Here is a 27693-nt window from a genome sequence, read left to right as displayed (position 1 = left end):
ACTCCACGCAGTCCGTGCTCATCGGCGGCGCGCCGCCGCCCACGGCCACGGCCGCCACCCCGCCTTCTTCCCCTTCGCCTTCCCATGGCCGATCACTCCACGCCGCCGCCGCCGCGACCACGCTCTCGCCGCCGCCCGGCTGCTGCCCGTGACCATCCCCTCCTCCTCCCTGACCTTCTTCAGTTGATCACCGAAACAAAAGATCGATCATACGCTACGTACGTGCGTGATCACATAGCATTCCAGCTAGCCATGGACGACATGCATGGAGGGTTACCTGCGGCGACGGCGAGAGGAGCCACGGCGACGGCGAGGAGGATCATCAGCGCGGCGGCGCTTCTTGCCGGAGCCGTCGTCGTCATCTTGCACCTACTGGAGTGATGAAGATAGTAGCGTGCGCTCTGCATGAGCATATGATATAGGATGATTATATATGGTGATGCAGGAATTAATTAATTAATTAATGGATGGATTTATATTTTCACATATTGATTGGCTGATTTATGTGGCTTTGGGCATTAATGCTGTCCAGCATGAAACATCTTGGATTATTTTTTCATCAATTTTTATGGATGTTGCATATAGTATCAGGATTTTTATTTATTTGGTGAAGAAACAGTGAGTGCACATTTAATACTAGAGGAGAGTTGTTCTGGATTTTCAGGGTATTAATTAAATATATGGGATGTGTACTGCAGGGTTGTGAAAATGAATATGGTTTTCGAGCAAATCTTCCAAAGATATTAATTGCTCAAGTATGTGCCATCGGATACACTGGCCAGTGATATGATCGTCGTTGATCACTCATGAAGAACAGAATAACAAGAAAAAGAAAATCATCACAAATCCTTGTCTATTAGATTCAATATATTTTTTCAAAGAGAAATATGTCCTATCACTCGTAAGTCAGTGATACCTTAGAATTTTTCCTCTCTCTCTCTATATATATATTTTATCTCTGGTTCCTGTACATTGCCAGCTATTTGGAAATAAAAAAACACTACGTGTTACCAAATGTTCATAGAAGATTGCAACTTCTATGACTTTGGTTTGTCTATGCCATCAGAAATACATAATTTCGTTCAAAATGTATTACAACATAGATTGTAATTTCTGAACCAAAACATCATGGATCAAGGACGTTTTTGGAATTAAGTAGCCTTAAATTTCCTCTAACCACACAAAAACAGAATCAGTTTTGAAGCATAAAGCACAAAAATATAGAATATTATTTTCCAGTTATGTGGAAGCCCCTTTCATTTCCTCTATCACGTTCTCTTCGTACATTTTAGTATAAAACCGTATATTATGCATGACGTTCTAAAATTAAGATGCATTAGAAATGTATTTGTCAATTTTATAGACTCAATATTTCGCAAACATATAAAGTAGTATGCCTACCCATCACCGAAAAGAAAATGCTGAGAACACTAAATATGAAACTTCATATAGCTGCATAATACAGAAATAAATTGCTCCATTCGTTTCAGATGGCTTGTTGTTCTAGTTTTGTGACAGGTTAAATATTTCTATCTTTGACTATTACTTTCTAAAATTTCATATAGTTTACCAACATGGTGAATATAAAATCATAAATGTTATGATGTTAAACTATGCATTTGTATAAAAATTGATAGTGAGATACAAATAGTTGATTTAGGATAAACCTAAAATGACAAGCAATTTGAAATGTAGTTAGAAAGGTGGTATACTTAGTAGGTAATAAAAACTATAAATTCAGGGAAAGGACTTACAACTTACGTGGTAATGAAAATCAAAAGAGATTAATGATGAACCTCACATTTCCTGTGCTTAATTGCTCCCTGGTGCCATATGGTATCCTTGACTTTCATCAAACTGCAAATATATATGTAACCTAGCTCCTGCAATTTTGAAGCATGAGAACACCAGAATAACGTCAAAAATTAGGGTAGCAAATAGCTAGAATGCATAGTTGCCGCAAAGACAGTTCAATCATTGATTAAACAGTGTGGCCAATAAAAACGAAGGTGTGTTGTGTGGTTGCATGCCTACGTGATGGCCATGATTAAAAAAAGTAAACACACTAAATTGCATGCACATGCGCACAATATATCCGACGATGCCAATGACCACACGTAGTCATTAGCTATTAGCTAGTGTAGTTTTATAAATAGGCAGCGAGTTCGTGCATGCAGTTCCACGAGCACGTCAGTGCAAGTGATGATGTATGTGTACTGTGCATGTCATTGCTAATTAGCTAGCTTAATTTCTGCCTGTGACAGTGGGCGCCTAAGGGTGTGTTTGGTTGTTATGACGTATGCAGCCGGGCTCGAGCAAAACAGGTTGGATAAGTTAAGCCAGGATAGTAGAATGTAACTGACGTTTGTTTGAGAACCGAGCGTTGCTCGGATGGCTAGCCGTGCGGGCGCACGATCGAGCAGCCCACGCGAGTTCGATCCTGGGATCACAACTCGTGTCTCACCCGGGAATTTTTCCCTCACACGCGTGCGCATCCCCCAAAATCCTAAGCGTGTGGTAGGGACGCGCACGCATGTGTGTGCGTGTGTCGTGGCGTGAGTGTGGTGTGTGTTCGTGTGCGTCCCGAGTTGTACCCTTTCGAAAAAAAACTAAGGTTTGTTTGGTCGCTTGGTGTATGGTGCGGATAAAATGGACGATATGCCACTCAATTCACGTGGCTTCGATCAAATACAACTCCTACAATAGAACCGGATAAAATACTACTCCATACGCTGTTAGCCGGATATTTTGCCACTCCAACTAGTTTAAACCATTTTATTTACTATTTTATTGTTTTCTTCTCTCTATCATACGCGAAATGACGTTATTGCCCTTGAGGCAAATCACCATGTCGCTGTGTGCATGCAATCTTGTGCTCTGCCTGTGCGTTCTTTCCACGAAATTAGCAGATCGCTGTGGTGTTCTCTTGGACCAGTGAGTGCACCGAAATATAAGCAGAAAAAATAAGCAGCAAACATATAATTTGATAGCTTAAGTTTGGATTGCATTCACCTAAAGTTTGAATTCATAGCACACCAAAAATAAGAGCAGCGCCGGGGCGGTTCCAGCGATGAGCCGATCTGTTCTCTTGCTTGAGGGAGAGAGAGAGCACGAGGGGAGATCTGGTGATTTGCCTCGGGGACAATAACGTCATTTCGCTTATGATAGGGAGAAGAAAACAATAAAATAGTAAATAAAATGGTTTAAACTGGTTGAAGTGGTAAAATATCCGACTAACAGCGTATGGAGTGGCATTTTATCCGGTTCTATTGTAGGAGTGGTATTTCATCGAAGCCACGCGAACTGAGTGTCATATTGTCCGTTTTCTCATATGGTGCATGTATTTGCTTGGATATTGTTTGGTTGGTTGGGTTGGAGATCTTGGATAACTAGTATTGATGTGATAAAAATATCAATAGTTTTTAAATTTTTGGAAACATAGTTTAATAGATAATATGTGTCATATATATTCTTAATATAAATTTATATACACTAATATCTCATAATCTACCCTAATGACTCCTTAATGATAGTGCTAATCTAGTTATAGTCCGGCCAGGTTCGATAGAAACGGATGTTGCTCTCGTTTTCTAGGAGCCTGATTGAGCTATACCTGGTGCATGTGATGAGTTAGGCTCTATCCTGCACATAGCTAACCAAACAAAGAAATCGTGTATCTTTTCAACAGGGCTCCTCTCAAATGTTGGTAAACAAACACACCCTAAGAAGATGGTGGCACCAAACTTGAGGGGTGAAGGTGTAGCGAATGCATGAAGAGAAATTTCGGAAGAGAGGCCTAGAAGTAACCTTAGACGTCCATTTGAATAAAAAAGATTTAGACCGCTGGATTTAAAGAGTGAGGATAGAATAAATGAGGATTTATAGACTCGGACGTCCATTTGAATGAAAAAGATTTTAGACCGATAAATTTAAAGAGTAGAGATTATAGAAGTGAATTCTTGTTGGATAGATATATAGATCTAACTTTTACGTGAGAGCCGACACTCTTTATTCCTTTTTTTTTTCTCTCCTCGACATAAGCTCATAGTTTGCAGCGTGTTATTGTTCTCGCTCTCAGCCCTCGTTGCCTCGTTGGACCAGATTCAAATCACCAAAACACCACCACCAAAAAAGCATTAAAACGGCCACAAATAGGAAGCGAGTCTCTTTGGATTCCGTCTTGTAATGGATTTGAGTACTTTCAGGGAAAAAAGGAAATGGATTTGCGTAAATGTTTGACCAAATGTATTTCTTACCAATTCCCTAGCTTATAACTCCTGCAAATAACAGCCATAATGTTCATGCAGCCGTTGAATTAAGAATAATAACTAACAGTGACGAGAACACAAAAAAGCAGTAACAAGATTAATCAGCATAGAGATTCAGACGAAATGCCGTCATACTATTTGCAATATCGTGCACTAAACATGCTTAATTTTTGTTCAATCAAACAATAATACAAAAACAACTGAAGAGCACTAACTAAACTGCCTAGCAACAGAAAATTCTACAATACAATGAACAAAGGGCTACAAAATGTACAGGCAGGTATCAGAAAGAACAATAATAGATTTATCATGGTGTGAGTTTCTCCAACCACGACAAGATTATTCCAGCTCCTTTATCCCAAGAGAAATCTAGCATCATGTCATGAGCTATCCCTTCGACAGAGACTGGTTGCACATTGTAAAATTTTGCAGTTTCTGCAAGCCCTTCAGCATCCTAAATGAAGGAAATCAAATGGTTTAGGTGGAAAGAAAACAAATTTGTGTGGAAAGAAGTAAATATGTTATCTACAGAGATGAGAGAGAGAGAGAGAGAGAGAGAGAGAGAGAGAGAGCGAGAGTGGGAGAGAGTGAGTTTTGAAGGGGTGTATCCCTGGACCCTTACAACTATGAAGTCGTTGCTTGCGCCGACAACAAGAATGTCTACTGTCTTGTCTGGCACAGAAGTTACAGGCAATGATGCATTCAGCTTCCTTAGGTCAAACAGTGGCAACTTTGAGCTGTCCTTCATTAGCCCTTGGTACCTTCAAGACATTGATAATATCAGTAGTAAAAGAAATATTTAGAATGCAGAAGCGCGTCAACATATATTTATATCTGAATGTGATGCAATTAATCCACATATAAAGGTCCCAATAAGAACCATATGCCATATTGAAATCATGAAATGGTTGATTGGTGGTACTCAACCAATCATCCGATAGGGAAGAAGGCAATGCCTCGTAGGAACCAATATCAGGATCAGGAGGCAACACACTCAAATTCAAGGAATATACATGGTTGGATGATATGACTAGTTTATTTTCATCGTGGTTAACCGATCACAGAAGTCTCATTGAAACATGGTTTTTCAGGAGCAATCGGCAATTTTGAAAATATTTAGCATCAATACTGTCAGAACAATTTAGCATTTCTGCAAGAATATTGTAGACATGTTTCAAACAGATTGTATTTAGTAAAGTAATCAAGTTACCAAGACTTAAATCTGTGAAATATCTGTTAACATGTCAAAAAACAAAATTAATGATTTTACGAACTGCAAAAACAGAGATAACTGTTTCTACAATTGGGTGGAAAATGACCAACTTTGAATTGAATAGCACCAAGTCACCAACCAGAATGAATTGTGGATTGGAATAAACAGTGCAGCTTACAAGATGCGGAGTGAGCTTGTGCAATCGATTAATTTTTTTTTTGACAAAAATAATCGATTAACTATGGATCGCATAGGTCCAGGTTTGACTCAGGCATGCCCCTTCATGAGCTTATGAAATGGAGCAAAAGAAAAGGCACAGTTGGCTAGTTCATAGATAACCGGTTACAGTTGATGGAATTCAATTGATCTTTGACATGTGAAGATCAAAGAGTTTAACTGATCTTTCCAGAACACTAATACTGCATAAACTGTGTAACCAAGCAGATGGCAGGAGATTGATGGTTGCTTATTGCTACCGCTACACAAAAATAACGTTTCCGAGTTACAGAATAAATAATGGAATGGAACAATCTAAAAGAAAGGTTAAATACCATAGTTAAGCCCTGTTTGTTTCAACTTAGGATTATTGTAATCTAGATTCTAGAAATAACCTGAAACAAACAATTTGAATATTATGACAGCTTATTATAATCTAGAGCCCAGATTACTATAATCTGATACGCTCTTCCAAAGATGCTTTTTTCAGATTATTGGATTATTATAATTGTTTCTTCCAAGGGTCTTTAAAGACCCTGGGTACTTTAAAGTAATTACTCAACTTATCATCCATTACATACTTCAGCTTATAATAATTTAATTTATATTAATCTGGGTCAATAATCTAGATTATAGTAATCTTAAGTGGAAACAAACAGGACCTTAGTTCAGATTTTAGTTTATCGAACCTTTATTACTCCTTATAGAAGTTATTATTATTGTAATCAAACAACATATTAGAGACTACAAAGTAATGACCACTGCACTGGTACGTTAACATCGTTAACATGCATAGAAATATTCCTCCAGGTATATGGTCCAATTTTAAAATGATGAAGCCATTTCCTGTAGAGAATACCTTTGGACAAGCTCATCATCCATCTCTGGTGAGAAAAATGTTTCCTTACAGAGGGACAACGAATTTGCATATTGTTTTGCAGCCAAGCTGAGTGTAACCTGATTCAAAGATGTTTAAGATTTCACAAAACGTCAACAATACATAAACAAATTTCTAACAGCGTGAAAAGGCATATGAAGGGATCATTTCTAATTCAAATAAAAGAAATGCATCAAACATCAGTTCATATATGCACTTTTGGGTGCAGATGATTATGACAATATCAAAATAACAGTTAATTACTTGTTATCAGGATATTAACTAAACTGAACTTGCAAAAAGGAATCAGAGGTTCAAAGCTATGAAACAAGGTGAACATTGGACTACCAGCACTAATTGTCAAAGTTTATCAAATGCTAGTTGCTTGTTTCCTTGAACAAAACAGAGGACACATGCTGCGTAGTATAACTGTATAAATAGTTAAGTGGATAAATTGATTGAGATGCAAGATGATTCAATGGAACTTCAAGAGAGATGGGTGATAAAAATCAAAGAAAAGGACAAGTATACAGGTTGATTTACCTTAACAGCAGCAACTGGTTTGGTCAAAAGGTACCGCCATACCAACCCACTATAGAAGTGTAGATATGATAACATAATTGGAGTTAAACCCCGGTATAAAGATAAAGATGTGATATTGCAATGAGTTACATGAGAAATACCTGTTCCCTGAAGGAGGCACAGAGCATATCAGAACAGCACCAGCAAGACTTGGATGCAGAAGTTCTGAATTTGGAACAAAAAAGTAACATTGATTAACTTTTGCATGAAATAAAGTGACCATTGTTGCCACAAACTTAGACCATAAGTTACTGTGTTAGAACATAATAAGTGGCAATCATTCCCTAATCCGCACGATAATTCACCTTTTTCCTCTAATTTAAGGACTCAAGAAACCATTGAAAAACCGTTTGGCAATTGGCAGTTTGGCATATATATGTGATTGAAAAGTATAAGGTTCTTGATGATGCAAATTCAGTTAAATAGAAACTGAAAAAAAACACAAAGAATAACCAGATTTAACATATAAATAACAGCAGTTCATTTGATAATTGAGAAGGCATACCTTGCAAACAAGATATATACTGCTGCACAATCAACCCTCCAAATGAATGTCCAATTAATACAGGCGGCAAGGAGATCTCCTTCCGGATGAAATCAGCAATATCACCAGTATGTGTCTACTGCAAGTTAATAAAATATTGGACCGACTATATTGAGATGGCGGAATGAAATACCTTAATGTAAAAGCTGCTACAAAATATTAATTTTCTCAAGTGACACATCCTTGCAACTCTGCAGAGTTTACAAGTTCGATATCTACCAGTATATTTACTCATATGATTTTATAATTAACAAATTAAAACATCGAGTGAAAGGTCAGAATTGATTAGATATATCAACACTAATTCAAAGCTCATCCTATTTTTTACGTAAATTCAAAGCTCATCCTTGTTTGTGGTTGGGGGAAAATGAGGATTTGCCAATATCCCAATGACATGTGGATCCTACTCCCGCAAATCATAGACACATGAGTGCCAAATCCTCAATTGTCACAAGTGAGGAGTAGAAAATCCTCAAATGGAATGCATAACCATGAAGTACATAAGACACATCAATATTTGAGAATTTTTTAATGCAGTCCAATTATGTTTATCAGAATTACCTCGAGTGTGCCAGCCACCTTTTCTGACGGAATGCTACTTTCACCCTGCAGCAGCAGAACCAAATAAGTGAAGCATTATATACCACGGAAAAGAAGTGCAGACAATCAAGACATGCGATCAGTCATTACTCAAAAACCGCAGTGTTGAATGCTGCACATACTCTACAGTTTGATAGCAGTGTAAGTCTGGGCAGCAACAAACACGCTATGATTCATATCCCTAATATAAAATCCACACACATAGACCCCTTTGTATGTCTCATCTTTACTGAAATGCCCGTAAACACCGCGACGTCAATCGCTGTGATTTTGTGTCAATGTTTGAACTTTCGCTTTAGGAGATATGCGCCCAACACTATCCATGATGCTTCATGAAGCAATGGCACTCCCTCTGAGGCAATTCGACAAGCACTCGCTCGGCGGGGTGCAGGGTGACGACGTACCTGGGCGCGGAGGCTGAGCGCGTAGCAGGGGAAGCCGGCGCGGGAGAAGAAGGGGAGCCAGTGCTCCGCCCAGCACCAGGCCGCGTGGAAGCTCCCGTGCACGAATACGAGCGGCGGCCGCGCGTCGCGCGGGGCCGGGGCCGGGGGCGGCTGCTGGGCGACGACCTCGAGGTCGAGGCCGCAGGGCAGGCGGTGGAAGCGCCGCGACTGGCCCTCCCGCAGCGCGTAGGCGCACGCCACGCGGGGGAGGGGCCTGCTCCTTCTTGCCGGGGCCGGGCGCGCGCGCGTTGGCGGCAGCATTGGCGGCGGCGAGGTGGGGAGGAGGAGGGTCATGGTGGTGGAGGCGGTGGCGGTGGCCATGGGTGGCCGGCGCTCGCGCTCTGTGGAGATGTGGATTTGACCGGATGAGTGTGACGACTGACGACCCTCGACGTCGACGGGTCGCTGTGGTGACGGTCTTCGCATGTTTCTTTCCTTTTCGAGATTTTCGTTTTCATATTTAAGATTATAAGATTAAGAGAGAGAATATAGCGACAAAACCAAATTTTATATTAAAAATTTAGTATATTTAGTTAATCAATACAGAAATACTATACAACGGATGGGCTGGGAGGAGCTGCTGGCGCTGCAAGCTCCGCCGCCGATCTCCCCCGCACCCGCGCCACCGACGCCACTCCTCCTTGTTGCCCTGCACACCAGCGTCGATCTCCACCTACACAATTTGTGTTGCTCGCGTCGCGTCACGCCGATGATACCAATTGATATCATTTTATACGTAGTCGTGCTGTAGTATCATATGGTTTATAATGTATCTTATCTAGTGGGATTTCGTTATATAGTCGTTCTGTAATCAATAATGGTATAGGTATGTTTGGCAAATTTTGTTGTCGTCCTATCATCGCTATCCTACCAAAATTTGAAATTTTTGAAAGCTCACTGTCATCAAAACATTATAAGCAATTAAAAAGATTCTAAACTAAACACATTCCATGGTATCAAATTTTGGTGGCACACCAAAATGTACCAAAAATATGTATTACCAACATTGGGAAAGGTTGGTTTTGGCAACAAATTAAGCAACCCCTATATAAAATAAGACTCCTTAGGGTGGGTCGGTAGTATGGGTAGTAATGAGCCTAACTATTCAGCCTGTCAAATTTAAGCGTTGGATATGGGTAAGAAGAAAACAACTAAGGCCCTGCCTAGTTCACAAAATTTTTTTCTAAAAACATCACATCGAATCTTTGGACATCTAAATGAAGCATTAAACGTAGATGAACCAAAAAAACTAATTGCATAGTTATGGGGGAAATCGTGAGACAAATCTTTTGAGACTAATTAATACGTGATTAGCTATAAGTGCTACAGTAACCAATATGTGCTAATGACGGAGTAATTAGACTCAAAAGATTCGTCTCGCAGTTTTCAAGCAAGCTGTGAAATTCGTTTTTTCATTCTTATCCGAAAACCCCTTCCGACATCCGGTCAAACGTCCGATGCGACATTTTTGCCAAAAAATTTTGCAATCTAAACACCACCTAAGACAAAAAAATACCAAAACCGAGACATTCGATTATTAGCTTGGTCCTAGCATCCAAGTAAATGAATTTTATGCGCCCAATTCAGTTATCGACCTCCATTAACCAAATTGACCCAAATAATGGGCTAGCAAAATAGGCTCCATGACTAAACCCTATTTGCTACAAAACCATCAGGACCAGCACCTAGCCACTAGTGGCGCACTTTCCCTCACTCACTTCCTCGGTGCTCTTCTAGCTCGCCTATTGGCTCTATGATGCCGCCCTAATCGCCACCTCTGCTTGTCCTCGTCTTCTCTTCCTCTTGTCGTTGCATGTCCTCCTCCATGGGTCCAACCCACTAGATTGTTACCACCTTCTCCCCCATCATCTAAATCTAGCGAATGCAAGTGGCACCATTGCTGCCAACCCCCTCTTGCTTTCTCCTCTTCTCGCTTGTCACTTGTCTGCTACTCCTACAATCCTCCACCCCACTAATTTGTAGTTGCCTCCTCCCACCGTGCAAATCCAATGGTAGCACATTCTGCCCCTCCTCCTTAACTCCACTCCACCAGGCCACTCTTGCCTCCTCTCGCTGTCTAGATCTAGTGATAATAGGAGGTGTCACACACCGTGGTTGCAATTATGTTTTTTTCCTAAGATTTTTTATATTTTTTCATTAATTTTTTGTATCTATGAAATTGCGGATGATCTGTGGTAGCTTAGAAATTTGGTCATGATCAATACTTGAGAGTGAATTACTCAGACTTCAATTTTGATGAAGACCAACCAATCTTGAGTTTGTGAAGACCGAATTTTCACTAAAGACTGAAACTAAATTGCTTAGTATGACCAAATGCCCACCCATTGTTCTTGGTATAAAAGTGGGTGGGTTGAGTTCCTATTGATTTTGGAGCTAAAAATATATAACGCTCGAGTGGGTTGTGAAAAGACCCACGGATCATGATGACACGTTACCCCTGCTAGTTAGAGGAAATTTACCATTTGTCTTCTTCTAAAAACGGCAATACTCAATTTCACTTCCAAAGTTTTGCTCTCATTTATCACCTGATCCCAACTAAGATTCCAAATACCATGTTTTTTAGCTTTTCTCATCTGCATCAAGTCCTTTTACATTCTCACCATGTCCTATTTGGAAGCAATGGCTCAAAGACAAATATGGATGCCTACCGTCAACGATGGTGGATTGGTGGCTTGGAGACATGAAGCCATTGAAGGTAGTGGCAACATCACATCCATGTGAGATCAAGGCAGAGAAGCAGCGATCGTGCTAGAGGCGACCCCTCCCTGTTCCGGTAGAGATTGGTGTGTTGGTGGCCTCGACCATGGATGCTAGTGGAATGCATGGTTGGTCCGGGGAGAGTGGAGTTGAGGTGGAGGAGACGGCACTCGATGTGGTGCAAATCAAGTAGAGCTTATCGTCAATCTGGTCTAGTAGATGCCTCCACCAAATGAAGGACGCTCCGAGCATGAGGCCATCACTCGAGAAAGTCATCTTTCTTATTGATATCTTCTGCCACTAGGTGGGTCATCGAGTTGATATCTCCATCTACCAGGTGCCCACTGAGGGGACGAGCGCCATGGCCACGTCCTCAACTAGCCTTCGACTCATTCACCAACTTCCTGTCTCTATCTACTAGATGTTCCATGCTCACCCATCTACTCTCTCTCATCGAAGACCAAGGGGATGAGCGCTCGTCACTAGCATTCTCAACTATACCACTGGTCCTCATTGACTTTGACTCATCTTCCTGCTTCCTTGTCTTCATCTGCTATACGCCGCTAAGTTCACTTATCTGCTCTCTCTCTCCAAAGACCAGGAAGAGACGCGTTTGTCGCCGACTTCTTCGACCCTATTGCTAATTATCATCACCTTCATCTTCTACGACCACCATGGTCACCTCAACCGGTCCCGTCAGTTGGGATTGTCTAGTCCCTCCTCGCACATCTTACAAAGTGGAATTGAGGGCATCTTTATCTTTTGACCGCTTCTTTCATGTAAGAGAGGGGAAAATGCAAAAATGATACTACATAGACGAGAATGCTTAATAAGTGGTGCATGAGAGAATCTTAGTGAGGATGGTGGCAAATGAGAACAAAAATTTAGGTTGACATCATTTAGGCATTACTGTTTCGGAAAAATGACAAATATTAAACGAGAAAATCTAAAAAATACTACTGACAAACGTCTAAGTCTAAAATGTCATTGACGAGTACGAGTTCTACGAAATGCCATCGTACAAATGACTTTGTCTGAGAAATACCATCGTCGCTAGGGTTCTGTCCATTTTTTCTGTTAAATGCGTTGTTCATACTATAGCACTTAACATAGAAGTGTTGATGGAACCCTAGTGAGAACTGCATTTTTTAGATAATTCGTTTGTACAGTAGTATTCTGTAGAACTTGTACTAGTCGATGACATTTTCTAGAATTAAGTATTTGTCAATGACATTTGTTAGATTTTCTCATAGTAAATTTGCCATGAGCCATATATGAAGAAGATGGTGAAAAAAATAGGAAGGGCATTTGGTCCTAGAAAAAAGATTAGTCTAATGGGTCATAGATGTATATAATGGTATGATTTAAATTTACTTAAATACTAGTAGGTTAAATTGATTTAACAAATAATAATACTATTTTTTCTAATGGAACAATTTTAGAATACCATAATTTCAATTAACATGGATTTAAAACGTCCACATAATCATTATGTCTGACAAAAAAGTTGAACAAGAAAGCACTTGTTTGGATGTTTCGTGAAAAAAAAGCTAAACGCCATATTTACAAACAAATAATTAAAAATAAAAAATATACATATATTCTTAGCGATAGAAAATTAAAACTGAAAAATAAACTTTAGTGAAAAATATTAAAATCAACTTCAAATCTAAGATTAAAAATTTAAATTTTTGTTTATAAGCCTAAGCGAATAGATATGGTGACGGGCACCACCAATTAAATATAAATATATCCCCTAGATAAAAATTTGAAAAACTGCAAAAATCTTCCATCGCAATAGGTACGTCACACCAAGCACGACAGCACATCCGTGCAAAATCCAGCCCAAAAAAAAGTGAGAGGAAAAAACCCGCGTTTTGCTCCCTCCTCCCAAAACCCTACTACTCCGTCGGCGGCGATGGCGGAGGCGGCGGAGGCCCCGGCGACGGTGGGGCAGGCGGTGATCCCGCTCGTCAACAGGCTGCAGGACATCGTCGCGCGGCTGGGCGGCGGCGGCGGCGCCGGCCTGGAGCTGCCGCAGGTGGCGGCGATCGGCGGGCAGAGCAGCGGGAAGTCGAGCGTGCTGGAGGCGCTCGTCGGCCGCGACTTCCTCCCCCGGGGCCCCGACATCTGCACGCGCCGGCCGCTCGTGCTCCAGCTCGTCCGCCACTCGGCCGCCGAGGAGTGGGGGGAGTTCCTCCACGCCCCCGGCCGCCGCTTCCACGACTTCGAGCAGATCAAGCGCGAGATCCAGGTCAGTGCTGCTTTGGTTGCTGCACCTTGTTTATGGTAATATTTTGATGTAATGCTTCGAAGGTTGATAGATCTTTAGCCTGTGAAATAGTTGCAACGATAATGCTACAGCCATTCAGTAATTTTAGGTTGTAGTTTGGACTTGGAGAAAAATGTTCTGCTCACTTTGTTGACTTGATGCATTACTAGCACCCCCAACAAAAAAAATGTTATTGGGTAAGAAAACATCTCGAGCTAAATTTAGTAAATGGAAATCTTTGTTACCCTTGCTTTGTTTACTCTAGGCTCCCATTGTTTCGCGTTTTGAAAGGAAAAGTCAAACGACTTATTTGCAAACGAAAAATAATTTTTAGGTAAAACTTTTATATACATGTCCATAGCTATCCAAAAGCAAATGCTGTAAAATAAACCACAATGAAAAAAAAACCACAAAATCAACTCCAAATTAAGTTTTAAAGTTCAAATATTGGCTTATAAGCAGTTGCAACAAAGAGATGATGGGAGCCTACTGGGCACTGATACATTCATTTTACTCATATTGTATCCACACTTTCTATTTGGGGTATCTTTGAATGTTATTTTGGGAATATAGTTTTATGCCTCTGTGATGTTCTAATGAGATTAATCCTATTTTCAGTTAGAAACGGACAACGAAGCTGGAGGTAATAAAGGGGTTTCTGAGAAGCAGATTCGTCTGAAAATATTTTCACCAAATGTCCTTGACATCACCTTGGTGGACCTCCCTGGAATTACAAGGGTGCCAGTAGGAGATCAGCCCAGTGATATTGAGTCAAGAATAAGAGCAATGATCATGCAATATATTAAGCATCCAAGTTGTATTATCTTGGCTGTCACTCCAGCTAATGCAGATCTAGCTAATTCTGATGCGCTCCAACTGGCAAAGCTTGCTGATCCTGATGGTACTTAAATAACTCAAGTAAATCAAATGATTATAGTTATTAGTTTCTTTGCGGTGGAATAAAAGTATGAAAGTTTATTGTCGTTCTTGCAGGGTCTCGGACAATTGGTGTTATCACCAAGGTACTTTGTAATATATGAACAATAATGTGTACCCTTTACTTACTTTGTGATCAGTATGTTAACCTTGCTTCAACGGGCTAGTTGGACATCATGGACAGGGGTACTGATGCTCGTAACTTTTTACTGGGAAATGTGATCCCCCTCAAGCTTGGTTATGTAGGTGTTGTAAATCGTAGCCAAGAGGTACTTTCTAAGACAATACCATGAGCCTTCATTAGATTGACGTTCATCTTGAATTTCTTCTTTGAGTTCCATAATCTCATGTAATATGCCAAATTTTTCTGCAAGAAAGTTATATGGTTTGCTCATGCATCTTCAATTGAAATGAATTTAGTTTCAAACTAACTTTTTTTTTAATATGCTCTGGTAATATTTTGAACTGTTTATTTAAAATTGAATATTTGTAGATAGCTTCCAGCCTTATATGACTGATGGTTTTGTATTGGTACCAAATGATGGCTTGATACATAGTTACATACAAGATGACATACTTTTCGTTGAATTTGAGCTTGATATAAAAATGAAAAAAAATGTACACATGAAAATAACAACTATTCTTTCAAAACATGATATTTTGTATTGTTACTAAATTTAGGTGCTTATCCTTTTGTTATTCATAATGACCACCTTTACTGTCAGCTACACTTCTGGTCTTATAACTGTTGATGCATTTCTACATTGAAATATTTGCACTCAGATTGATAACCTTTGTAACATGTAACGTCTAACACCTGGATGATTCTAACAGGACATCAACTTTAAGCGAAGCATCAAAGATGCACTTGCCTTCGAGGAGAAGTTTTTCTCAACTTTACCTGTATATGCTAAGACCCCAATAATTTTTTCAAGCAGTATACTATTCATTGTGAGCTGGGCATATTTTGCTAACTCAGTGGTTAATATTTTTTTGTGCTATTAACAGGCTTATCATGGTCTTACACATTGCTGTGGTGTCCCTCAATTGGCCAAGAAGCTAAATATGGTATTCCTGTTAATTATCGCTATTTAGTTTTTTCCTTTGAATATTCATTTCTCTGCGTCCCTAGATTCCTCCTGTCAATATCTTAAACAATTGTTGGTAATATGGGCTTTAACGAATATTCTTTGTTAGCACAAAACTACATGGAATGACTTAGTAGTCATTTAGTGAAGGATGACAAGCCAAAGAAAGATGCTTCATGATTAAATTAAAAGCCCCAAAGATTTAGGGAGGAGCTCAGAAAATCACATACACTTAAGGAGCTAGTAGCGTGTTTAAGAGTACTTTCAATACCCATATCAGCATTGGTTTTAAAATAGTAAACAATGAATTTTTTCTATTAAAATCTAAACTCATTACAATGCTTTATCTTTTAATTGAAAATGCAAAAGTTTGGTACTGTTACTTTATTCGCAAGTGATTTGCTATTCATTGTATATCTGCAATTGACTATGGCAGCTCTTGGCTCTTTTTGCAGATTCTACTAAATCACATCACACATATGCTTCCAGGCCTGAAATCTCGCATAAATTCTCAGTTGGTAGCAGTTGCAAAAGAGCATGCTGCGTATGGTGATACTGCAGAATCAGCGGTAATAACATTTTTAGCTCATAATTGTAAATTTGTAACATGTGCCTCATCAATTAAGTATGGAAACTCTACCTCTAGTCGCAAAAGGGTGGTGTTATTCACTTTTCATAGTAAACAAAGTGTCACATCTATCACTAAGTTTATTGTTGTGTATTTGAAAAAAAAGTTATTTTATAGAAGTGTTTTTATTTGGCTCATAACATTACTCCTACCATTTTTATGTACCAAATCATACATTTTAGGTGGTATTTTTGGCAAAAACAGCATTTCAGCTGCATATGTTCCTGAGTATCAATATTCAAATCTTTTGTTACTAGGGGGTTTCAGTTTATTAGATTTTTTGCAAGATAACTGCTTATTATGAATGTCTTATGCCTTATTTGATGCTGTCATGCTTCTTAGAAGCAGCTTCCTTATGTGTGTTTTATTTTATTTTGTATTTTTTGTTTTAGTTTCTTTTCAGCATTTATACATTTAGTGTTGATTTTGTCATCCCAATGCATGCAGGCTGGTCAGGGGGTCAAACTGTTGAATATACTGAGAAAATATTGTGAAGGTACAAAAAGAGGAGAATAAATTTACCCTGTTTATCGTAAGACTTGACTTACCAACTGTGCTTTGTTACCAGTTTTTCTAGAATTACAGGTGGCTCTTATGCAGTTTTTCTTAAACAATCCTTTGTTGCTTGTAGAAATAACTTGCATGATGCCACAGAATAATCATGTTGAAAGCTCAAAAATAGAAAAAAGGATAGCTAGAAATTATCCTTGATTTGTGTAAATGTCTTAGGATGATTGTGCAAATATTTAGACCACACAGTATTGAGCTTTAAAACTAATCGATTCTTTCATAAGATTATTGCTCTTGTGCATAGATTTTCTTCCTCTTCGATCTGCCACTTTGATGATTCCCTATGCTATACTCTTCTAATGTGATTACGTTTTCTCTCTGTTCTCAGCCTTTTCTTCCATGGTGGAGGGGAAAAATAAAGTGTCAACAGATGAACTTTCTGGTGGAGCAAGAATCCACTACATTTTTCAGTCAATTTTCGTCAAGAGTTTGGAGGTAAGCAAAAGCAACAGCTTTACATTTTTTGGATGTCAATGATGTGTTAGTGTGATAAAACTTATATATGTGTGAATTTTCGAAGGAACTTTGGAATTGGACACTAGACCAAGTCATATGGTTTAAATAATGGAAAATGAAAGAAACATTGCTTATTTTTGGGAATTTCTTGTGATAGTTATCCATCTAGAGTTTTGAGCAGTTTCTCATCCAGAAAATAAATTGTGCTTTTGCATCATTTGACCTTTCTACCAGTAACACTTTCTACATTACCTATCTCAACATGCTCGTGTAAAAAGAAACTGTGCACTCTGCTTAGTCTACTACAAAAACATTACTTCTTGCAGCAAATCACTGTTTCTAGGTAGAAACAATTATATTTCTGTTAAACTATGACATTCAGTGGATAAACTGCGCACATCACACCCTGCCTTGTATTTCTTTCGTTTCCACCTTCTTGGCAACATCATGCATCATTGTTTTTTACTCATTTCATTTCATCTGTTAGTTTATATTTTAGTGCTCTTGTATCTGCAGGAAGTAGACCCTTGTAAGAGCATAACTGATGAAGATATCCATACAGCTATACAGAATTCGGACGGTCCAAAGGGTCCTATGTTTCTACCAGAGGTTAGTGTTTTCCTGAAATATGTGTATCATCAGAACAATTATGGTATGTCTGATTCATGCTTTTTTTTTAATGTAACTTGTTGCATGCTCATAAATGTTCTGTGGAATTGTAGTTGCCGTTTGAGATTCTTGTGCGAAGGCAGATAAGTCGTTTGCTTGATCCGAGCCTTCAATGTGCAAATTTTATCTATGATGAGTTAGTCAAAGTATGTATTTATACCTCTGTTATATCGTACGAGCCTTTATTCAACCTGTTTAATAATCCCTAAATCATGCAGATTAGCCGTGGTTGCTTAATCAGCGAGCTGCAGAAATACCCAATTCTTAAAAAGCGGATGGGTGAAGCAGTTAGCAATTTCCTGAGAGATGGTCTTCGACCTGCAGAGACAATGATAACCCATATTATTGAGATGGAGGCAAGTGTTTACTTTCCTGAATTCTAACTGTTCAACTGAAAGATTATTGAATTGTTCTCAAAACAATGTTTATTGTTATGAGTGTTTACTTTTATATTCATATTATTTTGAAATAAGCTAAACCATTAAACAAGGATTTGTTTGCACGAAAATTTAGTTCCCACCAAACATTTGAGATATCCCATGATGCACTATTGGGTATCTTTTGAAAATAACTAAGATGCTTCTGTGAACAATTTTGTTTTAAACCTTTTAACCTGTTGAATTACCGAGATTGTATTGTTTTAGGAATGACATTTTCGTTTCCCAATGGCATATTAAATTATTATCTCACAATGTGTCATGTTCACAATCATCTTACATTTCTATTTCTTTTTTAATTAACGAATAATCTAATTTCATTACTAAGTGTTACACTTACTGATGCTAATTAGATATTTTAGATTGTTAATTAGTATCCCATCTCATCCATGGGTTTTTGTTATTTTGAATTTTGGGTGTTGCCACATGCTAATGGAATTACAAATACATTCTGATGAGGTACCTGTTGGTTTTGTTCAATGGTTGTGCAAAATAAATTACCTGTATTTTGTTGATTTTTTGTGTAATGAGTAATAACACATATCTTTTTACAGATGGATTACATAAATACTTCACACCCAAGTTTTGTTGGAGGCAGCAAGGTTGTCGAACTTGCTAAGCAAGAAATTCTACCTCCCAAAGCACCAGCTTCTGCAACAATTCCTAAGGCACTTCCTTATGCCCCTTAGATTTGGGTTTACTTCTATTCTTAGAAGAAAATAAAGGGAGAATTAGTTTTGGAGTCCTGTGATTGTACCTTCACAGCCAAATAATGAGGATTTGCTTGTTCATTTATTCTGCATCTCAATAATTCTACTTGTGTTATCCTACATTTTTTATTCTCTTTAGTGCTATAGGTAATCATAGTAACGGTAATTAATAATTCATTAGTTGCTGTCAACCTCATGTTCCTTACGAAGAAATCAACTAATTGAAAGTGAAAAAAAGAACAATTTGTATGTGTCATTGTTAATCTAAAATCAATGTGCATACAAGTTCACCATTTGATTGTAAGATAATACGTAACATATTAACATACACCGGACTATTCTGTTGAGTCTCTTTATACTCCTGCATTCAAAATATTACTGCTTAATCTTCTATTTCCCATACTGTAGGATGGTAGCACTATTAGCTCTGAGATACAATTAACATCTGACAGAAGTCAAAAGTCACGTGCTGTTTTTGCAAGAGATGCTACTAGAGGAGCCACATCTAATCAGGTTTCAAATGCTATTGTTTGTCTGTTTTAGGTTTTAGTTTTCAGATATCTTGAATTGGACATTAACCTTTCATTTTTTTTTACTTCATTTCATTATCTGCTTCTGCTTCTGTTGGACAGGGAGTGCAGCCTGATGCTGATACAGGTAAACCTGTGTACCTATAACTATACAAGTCATGCCCTTAGCCCCATGGTTTTACATGAGTAGAACCTCTTAGCAGTGGTACCACGCTGCCAAGCATCTTAACGCTGCTTTGTTCTGATACGCACTCTTTCTGTTCCTAAATATAGGTCCTCTTGGGTCTGTGACTGTGTTCCACAACTTTAACTTGTGCTGTTAGTACATAAGAGTACTTTCATTGGATTTGACTTTCAGAATACTTTCACAACATATATGTACATATTTGTTTTAATTTTGTTGCCAAGGCATTGTGGATATAGCATACTGTAAAAGTACAAAATAAAGGCTTACTCCCCCGTCCCAAAGTGAAGCTATTTCTAACACCCACCCTTTGTCTCAAAATAAAGCTATTTCTCCACCTACCTCATCATTTCAAACCAATCACAACCATTCTCTATTTAATTTTCTCACATATATTATCTTATCAACCAATCATAACATTTCTCCAATCATTACCACCTACTTTCTTAATCCCTTTGCCCAGCTCTGTAAATGGTTACATTTTGGGACAGGGGGTGTATATTTTTACAATGAAGAAGTATTTAGTGAAAGGAGGAATAATATATTTTGAATGGAAAATACTCTTGCTGCTCCAAACTGTAGTGTTGATTTGGCAAAACAAGTTTATGTGCTAATTTGCAGTCTTTGCTGCAGCAGTTGATGTTTAATCTTGTCTCCTACTCTTTTAATATCCTTGCATTGGGACTCTTGGATAGTTGGATCCACATTTTTTATTTGTATCATGATTTTTAGAGTGCTAACTTGAAATCCACATGGCTGAATACCAGTTGTATATTTTACTTCTCCTTTTTAATGGTTGATGTAATTAGATTGCACATGTTGAAATTTACCCTTCTTTTTTGAGATAATTAACTAGAAGGCGTTCTAACTCATGACACACTTCTGAAGTAAATAATACATTGCGGAGGAGAGCATCTAGTACAGTGTGTCATGCACCTATATTTTTTCTTTTAAAAACTGAGTACCTTACAATAGGTGGAACCATATAGCTTCTTATGGCAATCTTTTACCAGAAAGTACCAACCTGCTTTTTGCTAACTCCAGCAATAGTCCATACATTAAACTGTTATGATTGTAGCAGCTTTAGATAAGTGATTTATTTTGTCTATGATCTGACGTATGACTTGGAAAATCCAGGAACAGGTCCGGCAGGCAGAATTCAGAGGGGTCACTCATTGGTTGCTGGGAGTTCAGCAAGCAAGTCAGTTTCACGAGTTCAAAGCCTAGATAACCTTTTCTCTATCATCCAGTTAAAAGAGGTAATTTCACTATCACAAGTCAGTCTTGGAAGATGGAGGTCATCATATTTTAATATTCCACTTTATATTTCCACTAGCCACCCATCACTTTGAAGCCATCAGAAAACCAGCCTGCACAGGATGCAACAGAGGTGGCTATTGTGAAACTATTGATCAAATCATACTATGACATTGTCAGAAAGAGTATTGAAGATGCTGTTCCAAAGGCTATAATGCATTTTCTGGTAAGTTTAGTTTTTTACATCTTGTTATCTGTAAAAGAAACAGCAGTGGTGGTGATCAGTGGGTGAGTGATTGGTTTTTTCATGGAAAAAATCAAACGACATATTTGCAAACGAAAAATAGTTTATGAATAAAACTTTTATATACGTATTCTTAGCGATCTAAAAGCCAAGACTGACAAATAAACTTCGATAAAAAAACCCCTGAATTAACTCAAATTTAAGGTTGAAAATTCAAATTTTGGCTTATAAGCATAAGTATAAGTGAAAAGATGGGGTGGACATTTAGAAGTCACTGTCAACATCTGCTCTCCAGTAATTATTGGTGGTGGTTATGATATTAAAGCCTACTTCAGGCTTGTATAACTCATGTGCAATGTACTAAATCAAAAGCATGTGAAACTCACACTGTTGAATAAAAATCGCATGCTGCTCAAGGAGTTGAGTTTCTAAGTGACTAATGGGATCAACTCTGGACTTTGGTCATTGTCCACTCAAACTATCATTATTGTTGATATAGTGTTATAACTGCCCAACTGTGATCTAACATCTTTGGTTGCTGTATTAGTAGCACTGGTTTTTGACTGATATTTTACCTCAGGTGAACCACACAAAACGTGAGCTGCATAATGTTTTAATTCGGAAACTTTACAGGTGAATGAGTTGTTCTTTCTTTTAGTTTGTAACAAGCTGTTCAATTAAACTGTTAATTCCGAATGAGATTACTTTTACAAAAGAATTGTTCTGAACGATGTTTATGCTATGCAGAGAAAACTTGCTGGATGAAATGCTGAGGGAAACTGATGAAGTAATTATCAGAAGGCAGCGTATTCAAGAAACACTCCAAGTTCTTGAACAGGCGCATAGGGTATCTCCAGTCTCCTAGATGTCCTAATCTATTTGTTCGGCAATCTTTTGATATCTGTTTATTTTTCAGACGCTCGAGGAATTTCCTCTTGAAGCTGAAAAGGTCGAGAAGGGGTACAGCCTTGGCGAATATGCAACCGGCTTGCCAAAAATCCATGGTCTCAGCAATGGCGACCCCAGCTTCATTTACGGATCCTCGCCAAACCACAATCCAAAGAAAGCATCTCATGCAGATCAACATTCGTCGGATTCAACTTCTTATCCAGATGCTAATGGTGGGTTTCTCTCCATCTGATCTCGATCATATCCTCATGCCATTTTCAAGTGACGGTCTTCAGTTTTGCCCTGTAAATTCAATTTTCATTTTGTTGTTATTTGTGGGCTATTTTTGCTGCAACTGGCAGCTATTTCTGATGCTGCACCTTGATCTAGCAGTTGTACCGAAATAGCAAGAACTGCAGGAGCCCACATACATTCATAGCCAACAGGGGCAGTAGGATGGTGGTTGTGTAGATTCACAATGGAACTGACCCCCTTGTATCATTTTTTTACTTTTCACTTCTGATGAGAAGTGAGAGCGGGAACGGCATATTACGTAATAATTACTTGCAATCACAAAGCTATTTTACTGTACCATGAGAGTCCATGACGGAAGTCCACAAATTCTTCTTCCAGGTTCCAACGTGCAGTGTTTTGCTAGACATCATGTAACACAAGCTTGCTTGCCCACTGCTAAAATAGTAACATTACTACTTGTAGTTCTGGATCCCCAAGTGTGCTGATCTTGTGACCAGTAACACAGATATTTGGGGTCAAGTCAGATACTGTGGTGATGAAACTGGTTGAATACGCTCATATCTTCAGACTAGGAGGGATGCCGTTGGGCAATCTCGCTATGCCAACAAAACCTGAGTCATGTTTATTAGCTTCGTGCAGAGTGAAGGATGCGCCACCGGAGTTGGGGGGGGGGGGGGGGTGAAGGATTGCATGTTGAGCGATATTGGTGTGGATGCTGAGATGAATGGTGGATTTTCCTGGAGCTCTGGAAGCACAAGCAGGGGAAGGGGAAATACAAGCATCAGGACATGAGGAGGAAGGAGAGAGGAAGATGAGCTAGACGAGAACAGTTATTCTAGTATCAGTTAGGATAAACATAGTTCAAAACTGTATCATTTTAAAATTATTTTCAGAAATGTTTGGTAACAGTCAGAAATTTTTCACATTTATGAATTACCTATGTAGATGTGAATTGAATATGACACCATCAGAAATTTTTAAAAAAACACTAAATTTTAGAAACATAAATGGTTGGAGAAGACATTATTTTTCATATTAATTATTTATGAGAAATGGTATCGATAGTCCACGAGCTGATAGAGGCACGCAGCTTCTCCGACTCCCGCACCACCCACAGCTTCAGCAGCGGCCTCGCTGACATATCCCGCCACCCCTCCACGCTAAACCTCATCCTCATCTTGCTCCTACTTCTTCTTCTTCCTTCTCCCCGTGGAGTACTCCCGCCGCCGCCGCTCGCATTGGTTGCCTTCTCCACGCAGACGTGCGCCGCGCCGTGACCGGACCTCAGGCACACCTGGTACGTCCTTGATGCCGTGTGCGTGCGGAGGTGGTCCACCGCCCTTGGAAGGAGCCTCTCGTCGAGGTCTTGCAGCCGGCACGCGCCGCCGCCGTCGGCGTGCTGCTGCACCCGCCGCGCCTCGATCTGATCCTCGTCGACCACCTCCACGGCGTGGTACGGCGGGCTGGACGGGTGCTGCTTCCTCTTCGTCGCGCCGTCCTCCTCCTCCTCCCCCCGATCCTCATGGGTGCCATGGTGGTCGTGGGGGAGGAAGAGGACGGTCAGCTCCAGCGGCGGCGGCGGCGGCGTTTGTTCTCGCTCGCCGTTATTGTTACACGCCGCCGCCGGCGCCGGCTTGGCGGCCGGGACGCAGCAGTGCAGGTACACCTGGATGACGTGCTCGGGGTACGCGGCGGAGAGCGGCGCCGCCGGAGATGGCGACGGTGATGGCGCGGTGGTGTCGCGGGGGAGGGTTTGGTGGGTGGTGCAACAGAGAGGGTTTGGGCGGTACCAGCGGGTGAGGGTGGTGTGGACGTCGACCCAGTATTTGGTGTGGGCGTAAGGTGAGCGTGGCATCCAGGTGAAATCCTGCGTCGGCAGCTGCACCAGCTCTCTCCTTATATCCTCAGCAACGACCCTGGAGAAATCATTGCACACATATGTGAGTTTTATCCAAATTGTTGGAAATCATTGATAACAAGAACCAGAGAGAGGTATGTATATAATATGAGGCGCGGAGCTAGAGTAAAATAGAAGAGAGTATTATTTATTTGTTTTTTTAATGCTTTGTACTAAATGTTATGATTGAATTTGGATTAAGGGGATGTGTATAGGAAAGCAGTTTTTTAGCACACGGGTGTATATACACCCGTTGCTTGCATGCCATCTAAATAGTCATAAAAAATTATGAAAAAATTTAACAAGATAGTTTAGTACGAGTTATATCACTTCATCAACATGCAAGTTTAAATTCAAATTCTACAAGTTGTAGCAAAAATAACAAAAACAATTATGAATATGCGTATACTTAGTTTCAGTTTTGTTTGTTTTTTGCTACAACTTGTAGAAGTTGAATTTAAACTTGTATGTTTTTGGAGTGATATAAATCATATTAATCTATCTTGTCAATTTTTTTCATAATTTTTTATGAATATTTAGATGGCATGTAAGCACACGGGTGTACCTACACCCGTGTGCTAAAAGCTGTTTCCCGGATGTATATATGGTAAAAATTAATTAACTTTAGCTAAAAAAAGTTTGGATCCTCCGTATACATAGCTCCATCCCTATATAATACAATGTCGATATATTCATGAGTTTACTTATATGCCACTGTAGAGTCCACATTTCATCAAATTTTTCTTACCCTATACCCTATAATTCGTAAATTGTAATGACATCCTTCTGAATAGCTATATTTGCAGTGGCATAGAACGAATTAATCCTAATTAATTTGCATGTGCGTTGAGACCATAAATTTAGAGTGATTTTGTGGTTTTAGATCATAGTTTATTTTCTAGCTTTGACTTTTAGATCGCTAAGAATATATATATATAAATTTTTTATTCATAAATTATTTTTCTTTACAAATATGACATTTGATTTTTTCCATAAGAAAAATCAAACAATGAACCCCATAAAGAATTAAGAGGGGATGCAAATTAGATCTGGTTAAATTTTACCAAAATTCTTTTAATTAAAGAGGTATATTGTACCAAAATTCCTTTTTGCTGGGGTGTAGTAATAACTCTTTAGTTGGTGTGAGTACAGAGTAGTATTTGTGCGTGCGTCTTTCCATGGTTGAGATGCTCTAGAAGCGAAATTGACCAAAATTTTTCACTGTAAAGAGGTTAAAATTTCGTTGACCTGAAGTGAGTCGTGGACGAGGCTGACTGCATGCAGTCGATCATGGTGCCGAGCAGGTCGGTGCGCTCGGAGAGGCGCACCATGAGGCCCAGGTTGAAGCTCCTCGCCGGAGCCGCGAAGTCCTGCACGACGAACCCCACCATGGCCTCCACCCCGCGCTCCTCGAAGCTCACCGGCCGCACGCCCAGGTAGCACAGCCTGCTCCCCCGGCTCAGCGACAGGTAGCTCAGCGTCTCGCCGGCGAGGAGCCGGCCGATGAGCGGGTCGAAGAACGCGTGCTGCCGCGGCCGCGTCCCGCCGAGCTCCACCAGCTTCAGGAACTCGCCCGCCCCGTCCGCGAGCCTCTCGAACCTCCGCACGTCGTCGGCGCTGCCGCCGTCGTCGCGGCCGCCGACGAGGAGCGCCGAGACGAGGGACATGGTCGCGCGGGCGACGCGCCGCGGAAGCGAGGACGACGGCCGTCTCGCCGCCTCGGCCTCGGCCTCGGCCACGGCGCGCTGCTTGCGGCGGCGGACCGCGCCGTCGCACTCCTCCGCGGCGCGCTTCAGCCTGCGGCGCCACCGGAGCAGCGACACGTCGGTGACGGGCCACCGCGTCGAGAGCTCGAGGACGGCCTCCATCCGGCTGTGCGCTATCTCCAGCCTCTCGACGCTGGCGCTGCCCCCCCTCGCCCCGTCCTCGCCGCCGTGGCCGGCGACCGCCAGCCGCGACACCACCCTGTTCAGCGCTTCTCCCACGACGGCGGAGCTGATCATCTCCGCCGCCATAGTGGATTGTCCGAGCTACGGGCGATCAAATTACAAGAATCTAGTTGGTAGTTGCCCCGGTGACCAAGAGTTAAAACATGAGGGGTTCAGAGAGTTAATTGTTTGAGCATTTTTTCATCCTCAATGAGTTACCCGAGATACTATCGTTTTCTGTATAAAATTTAGTACCTTATAGTATCTAAGAGGTACGAAGAGATATTAAATTTTACGTAGAAAACAATGGTATCTCCTAATACCTTCTTAATGATGAGTAAAATTACTCTAATCGCTTAATTACGTAGTAGCAGTGCTATCACACGATACCTGCCTGGCTATCAGACGGTAAAAAAACAATCTTTACCATTATTTTCTATTATAATATATATTAATTCTCTAGGGTTTTAAATTAAGTATTTTAAAAGTTATTGATAATCAAAATTCTATAAGTTTGAAGTTAAAATATCTGATATGTAGGACTTTTTTAGTCTTGACTAGATTTATCTATTGACTTATAAATAAATAAATAAATATATATATATAAGTCTTAAATTGTGAAATAGATGGAGTAAGTAATATGGAACCGAATGCTCTTTGTTAGAGCATATCTAATAGCTCATCCAAATTTAGTTGTCTACATTCCATTTGAATGATCATCGAAAAAAGATTCTTCCGCTGTATCTATTTATACTCAAACAAATCATCCATATCATATCTAACAATATTTTACTAATATACCAACTAACCATTTCCTCTTAAGCATGTACTAGTAGTATTTCATTCATGGAGTACGGAGAGAAACTTCAAATTTAGGATTTTTTTCCTATATGAATGATTGCTAAAAAATAAAAAATATGTTGGAGAAAATACTATACCATATTTTTTTTATCTTTTATCCTCTATTTTGTAAAGTATGAGACCCATGAACCGTTGGACAAGCTCTTAGCTCTCTCTAGTAGTACCAGTTTTGCTTTATTGGAGTGTGAGAATGAAGATCAATTTTATGATAGTTTGCTACGGCATGATATTTGTTACTAACACATTCTTGTTTTCCTCTAATGATTATGCATTCTAGTGCTATAAACAGACCGAAAGTGGTCCTACAGTAATTATATCATCTTAATATACTTATTTAACATTAGTAACGAACTATCTTTATTTTTTAAAAATCTATGCTTCTTGCTTGGAGATCATCCTAACGAAAAATGAAATATTTAACT

The 27693-nt window shown here is 39.7% G+C and overlaps 3 protein-coding genes across 4 annotated transcripts; 1 reads left to right on the top strand and 2 right to left on the bottom strand.

The window, feature by feature from the left end:
* Window positions 1-4400: 4400 nt before the first annotated feature.
* Window positions 4401-9111, bottom strand: LOC102713353. The gene is made up of 8 exons (XM_015835935.2): window positions 8705-9111; window positions 8262-8306; window positions 7662-7776; window positions 7258-7321; window positions 7118-7166; window positions 6557-6654; window positions 4891-5029; window positions 4401-4722 (listed from the first exon to the last, which is right to left on the bottom strand). Exons 1-8 carry the CDS (start codon window positions 9062-9064, stop codon window positions 4576-4578), a joined length of 1017 nt encoding a protein of 338 aa, XP_015691421.2. The 5' UTR covers window positions 9065-9111; the 3' UTR covers window positions 4401-4575.
* Window positions 9112-13305: 4194 nt separating this feature from the next.
* Window positions 13306-23563, top strand: LOC102713075 (dynamin-related protein 3B-like). Of its 2 annotated transcripts, XM_040523296.1 has the most exons (21): window positions 13306-13715; window positions 14352-14634; window positions 14727-14755; window positions 14837-14938; window positions 15504-15572; window positions 15678-15737; window positions 16213-16326; window positions 16833-16881; window positions 17284-17390; window positions 17928-18020; window positions 18134-18226; window positions 18299-18436; window positions 19072-19185; window positions 19636-19740; window positions 19860-19884; window positions 21079-21200; window positions 21278-21424; window positions 22023-22075; window positions 22190-22289; window positions 22359-22563; window positions 23215-23563. In XM_040523296.1, exons 1-21 carry the CDS (start codon window positions 13380-13382, stop codon window positions 23265-23267), a joined length of 2397 nt encoding a protein of 798 aa, XP_040379230.1. In that variant the 5' UTR covers window positions 13306-13379; the 3' UTR covers window positions 23268-23563. The 2 variants fall into 2 exon arrangements, with proteins under 2 accessions (XP_040379230.1, XP_006653321.2); XM_006653258.3 differs by lacking the exon at window positions 23215-23563 and having other exon boundaries at window positions 22359-22921.
* A 31-nt stretch (window positions 23564-23594) lies between these two features.
* Window positions 23595-26497, bottom strand: LOC107304002. Its single transcript, XM_015835934.2, has 2 exons — window positions 25731-26497; window positions 23595-24501 (listed from the first exon to the last, which is right to left on the bottom strand). The coding sequence occupies exons 1-2, from the start codon at window positions 26495-26497 to the stop codon at window positions 23625-23627; spliced, it is 1644 nt and encodes a 547-aa protein (XP_015691420.2). The 3' UTR covers window positions 23595-23624.
* Window positions 26498-27693: the final 1196 nt, after the last annotated feature.

This window comes from Oryza brachyantha, chromosome 4 (genome assembly GCF_000231095.2).
Source record: "Oryza brachyantha chromosome 4, ObraRS2, whole genome shotgun sequence".
Classification (NCBI taxonomy): Eukaryota; Viridiplantae; Streptophyta; class Magnoliopsida; order Poales; family Poaceae; genus Oryza; species Oryza brachyantha.
This window is presented reverse-complemented; position numbering and strand designations above follow the sequence as displayed.

What these genes read in the sequence shown, in the direction of transcription:
- LOC102713353 (XM_015835935.2), bottom strand. Translation starts at nt 9,064, where the DNA reads ATGGCCACCGCCACCGCCTCCACCACCATGACCCTCCTCCTCCCCACC. An exon ending in GTATATATCTTGTTTGCAAG is followed by an intron (nt 7,322 to 7,661) that starts GTATGCCTTCTC and finishes TTCCAAATTCAG; the next exon opens with AACTTCTGCATCCAAGTCTT. An exon ending in AACCAGTTGCTGCTGTTAAG is followed by an intron (nt 6,655 to 7,117) that starts GTAAATCAACCT and finishes TCTTTGAATCAG; the next exon opens with GTTACACTCAGCTTGGCTGC.
- LOC102713075 (XM_040523296.1), top strand. Translation starts at nt 13,380, where the DNA reads ATGGCGGAGGCGGCGGAGGCCCCGGCGACGGTGGGGCAGGCGGTGATC. An exon ending in AGATCAAGCGCGAGATCCAG is followed by an intron (nt 13,716 to 14,351) that starts GTCAGTGCTGCT and finishes TCCTATTTTCAG; the next exon opens with TTAGAAACGGACAACGAAGC. An exon ending in AGTTTTTCTCAACTTTACCT is followed by an intron (nt 15,573 to 15,677) that starts GTATATGCTAAG and finishes TGCTATTAACAG; the next exon opens with GCTTATCATGGTCTTACACA.
- LOC107304002 (XM_015835934.2), bottom strand. Translation starts at nt 26,497, where the DNA reads ATGGCGGCGGAGATGATCAGCTCCGCCGTCGTGGGAGAAGCGCTGAAC. An exon ending in TCGTCCACGACTCACTTCAG is followed by an intron (nt 24,502 to 25,730) that starts GTCAACGAAATT and finishes TGATTTCTCCAG; the next exon opens with GGTCGTTGCTGAGGATATAA.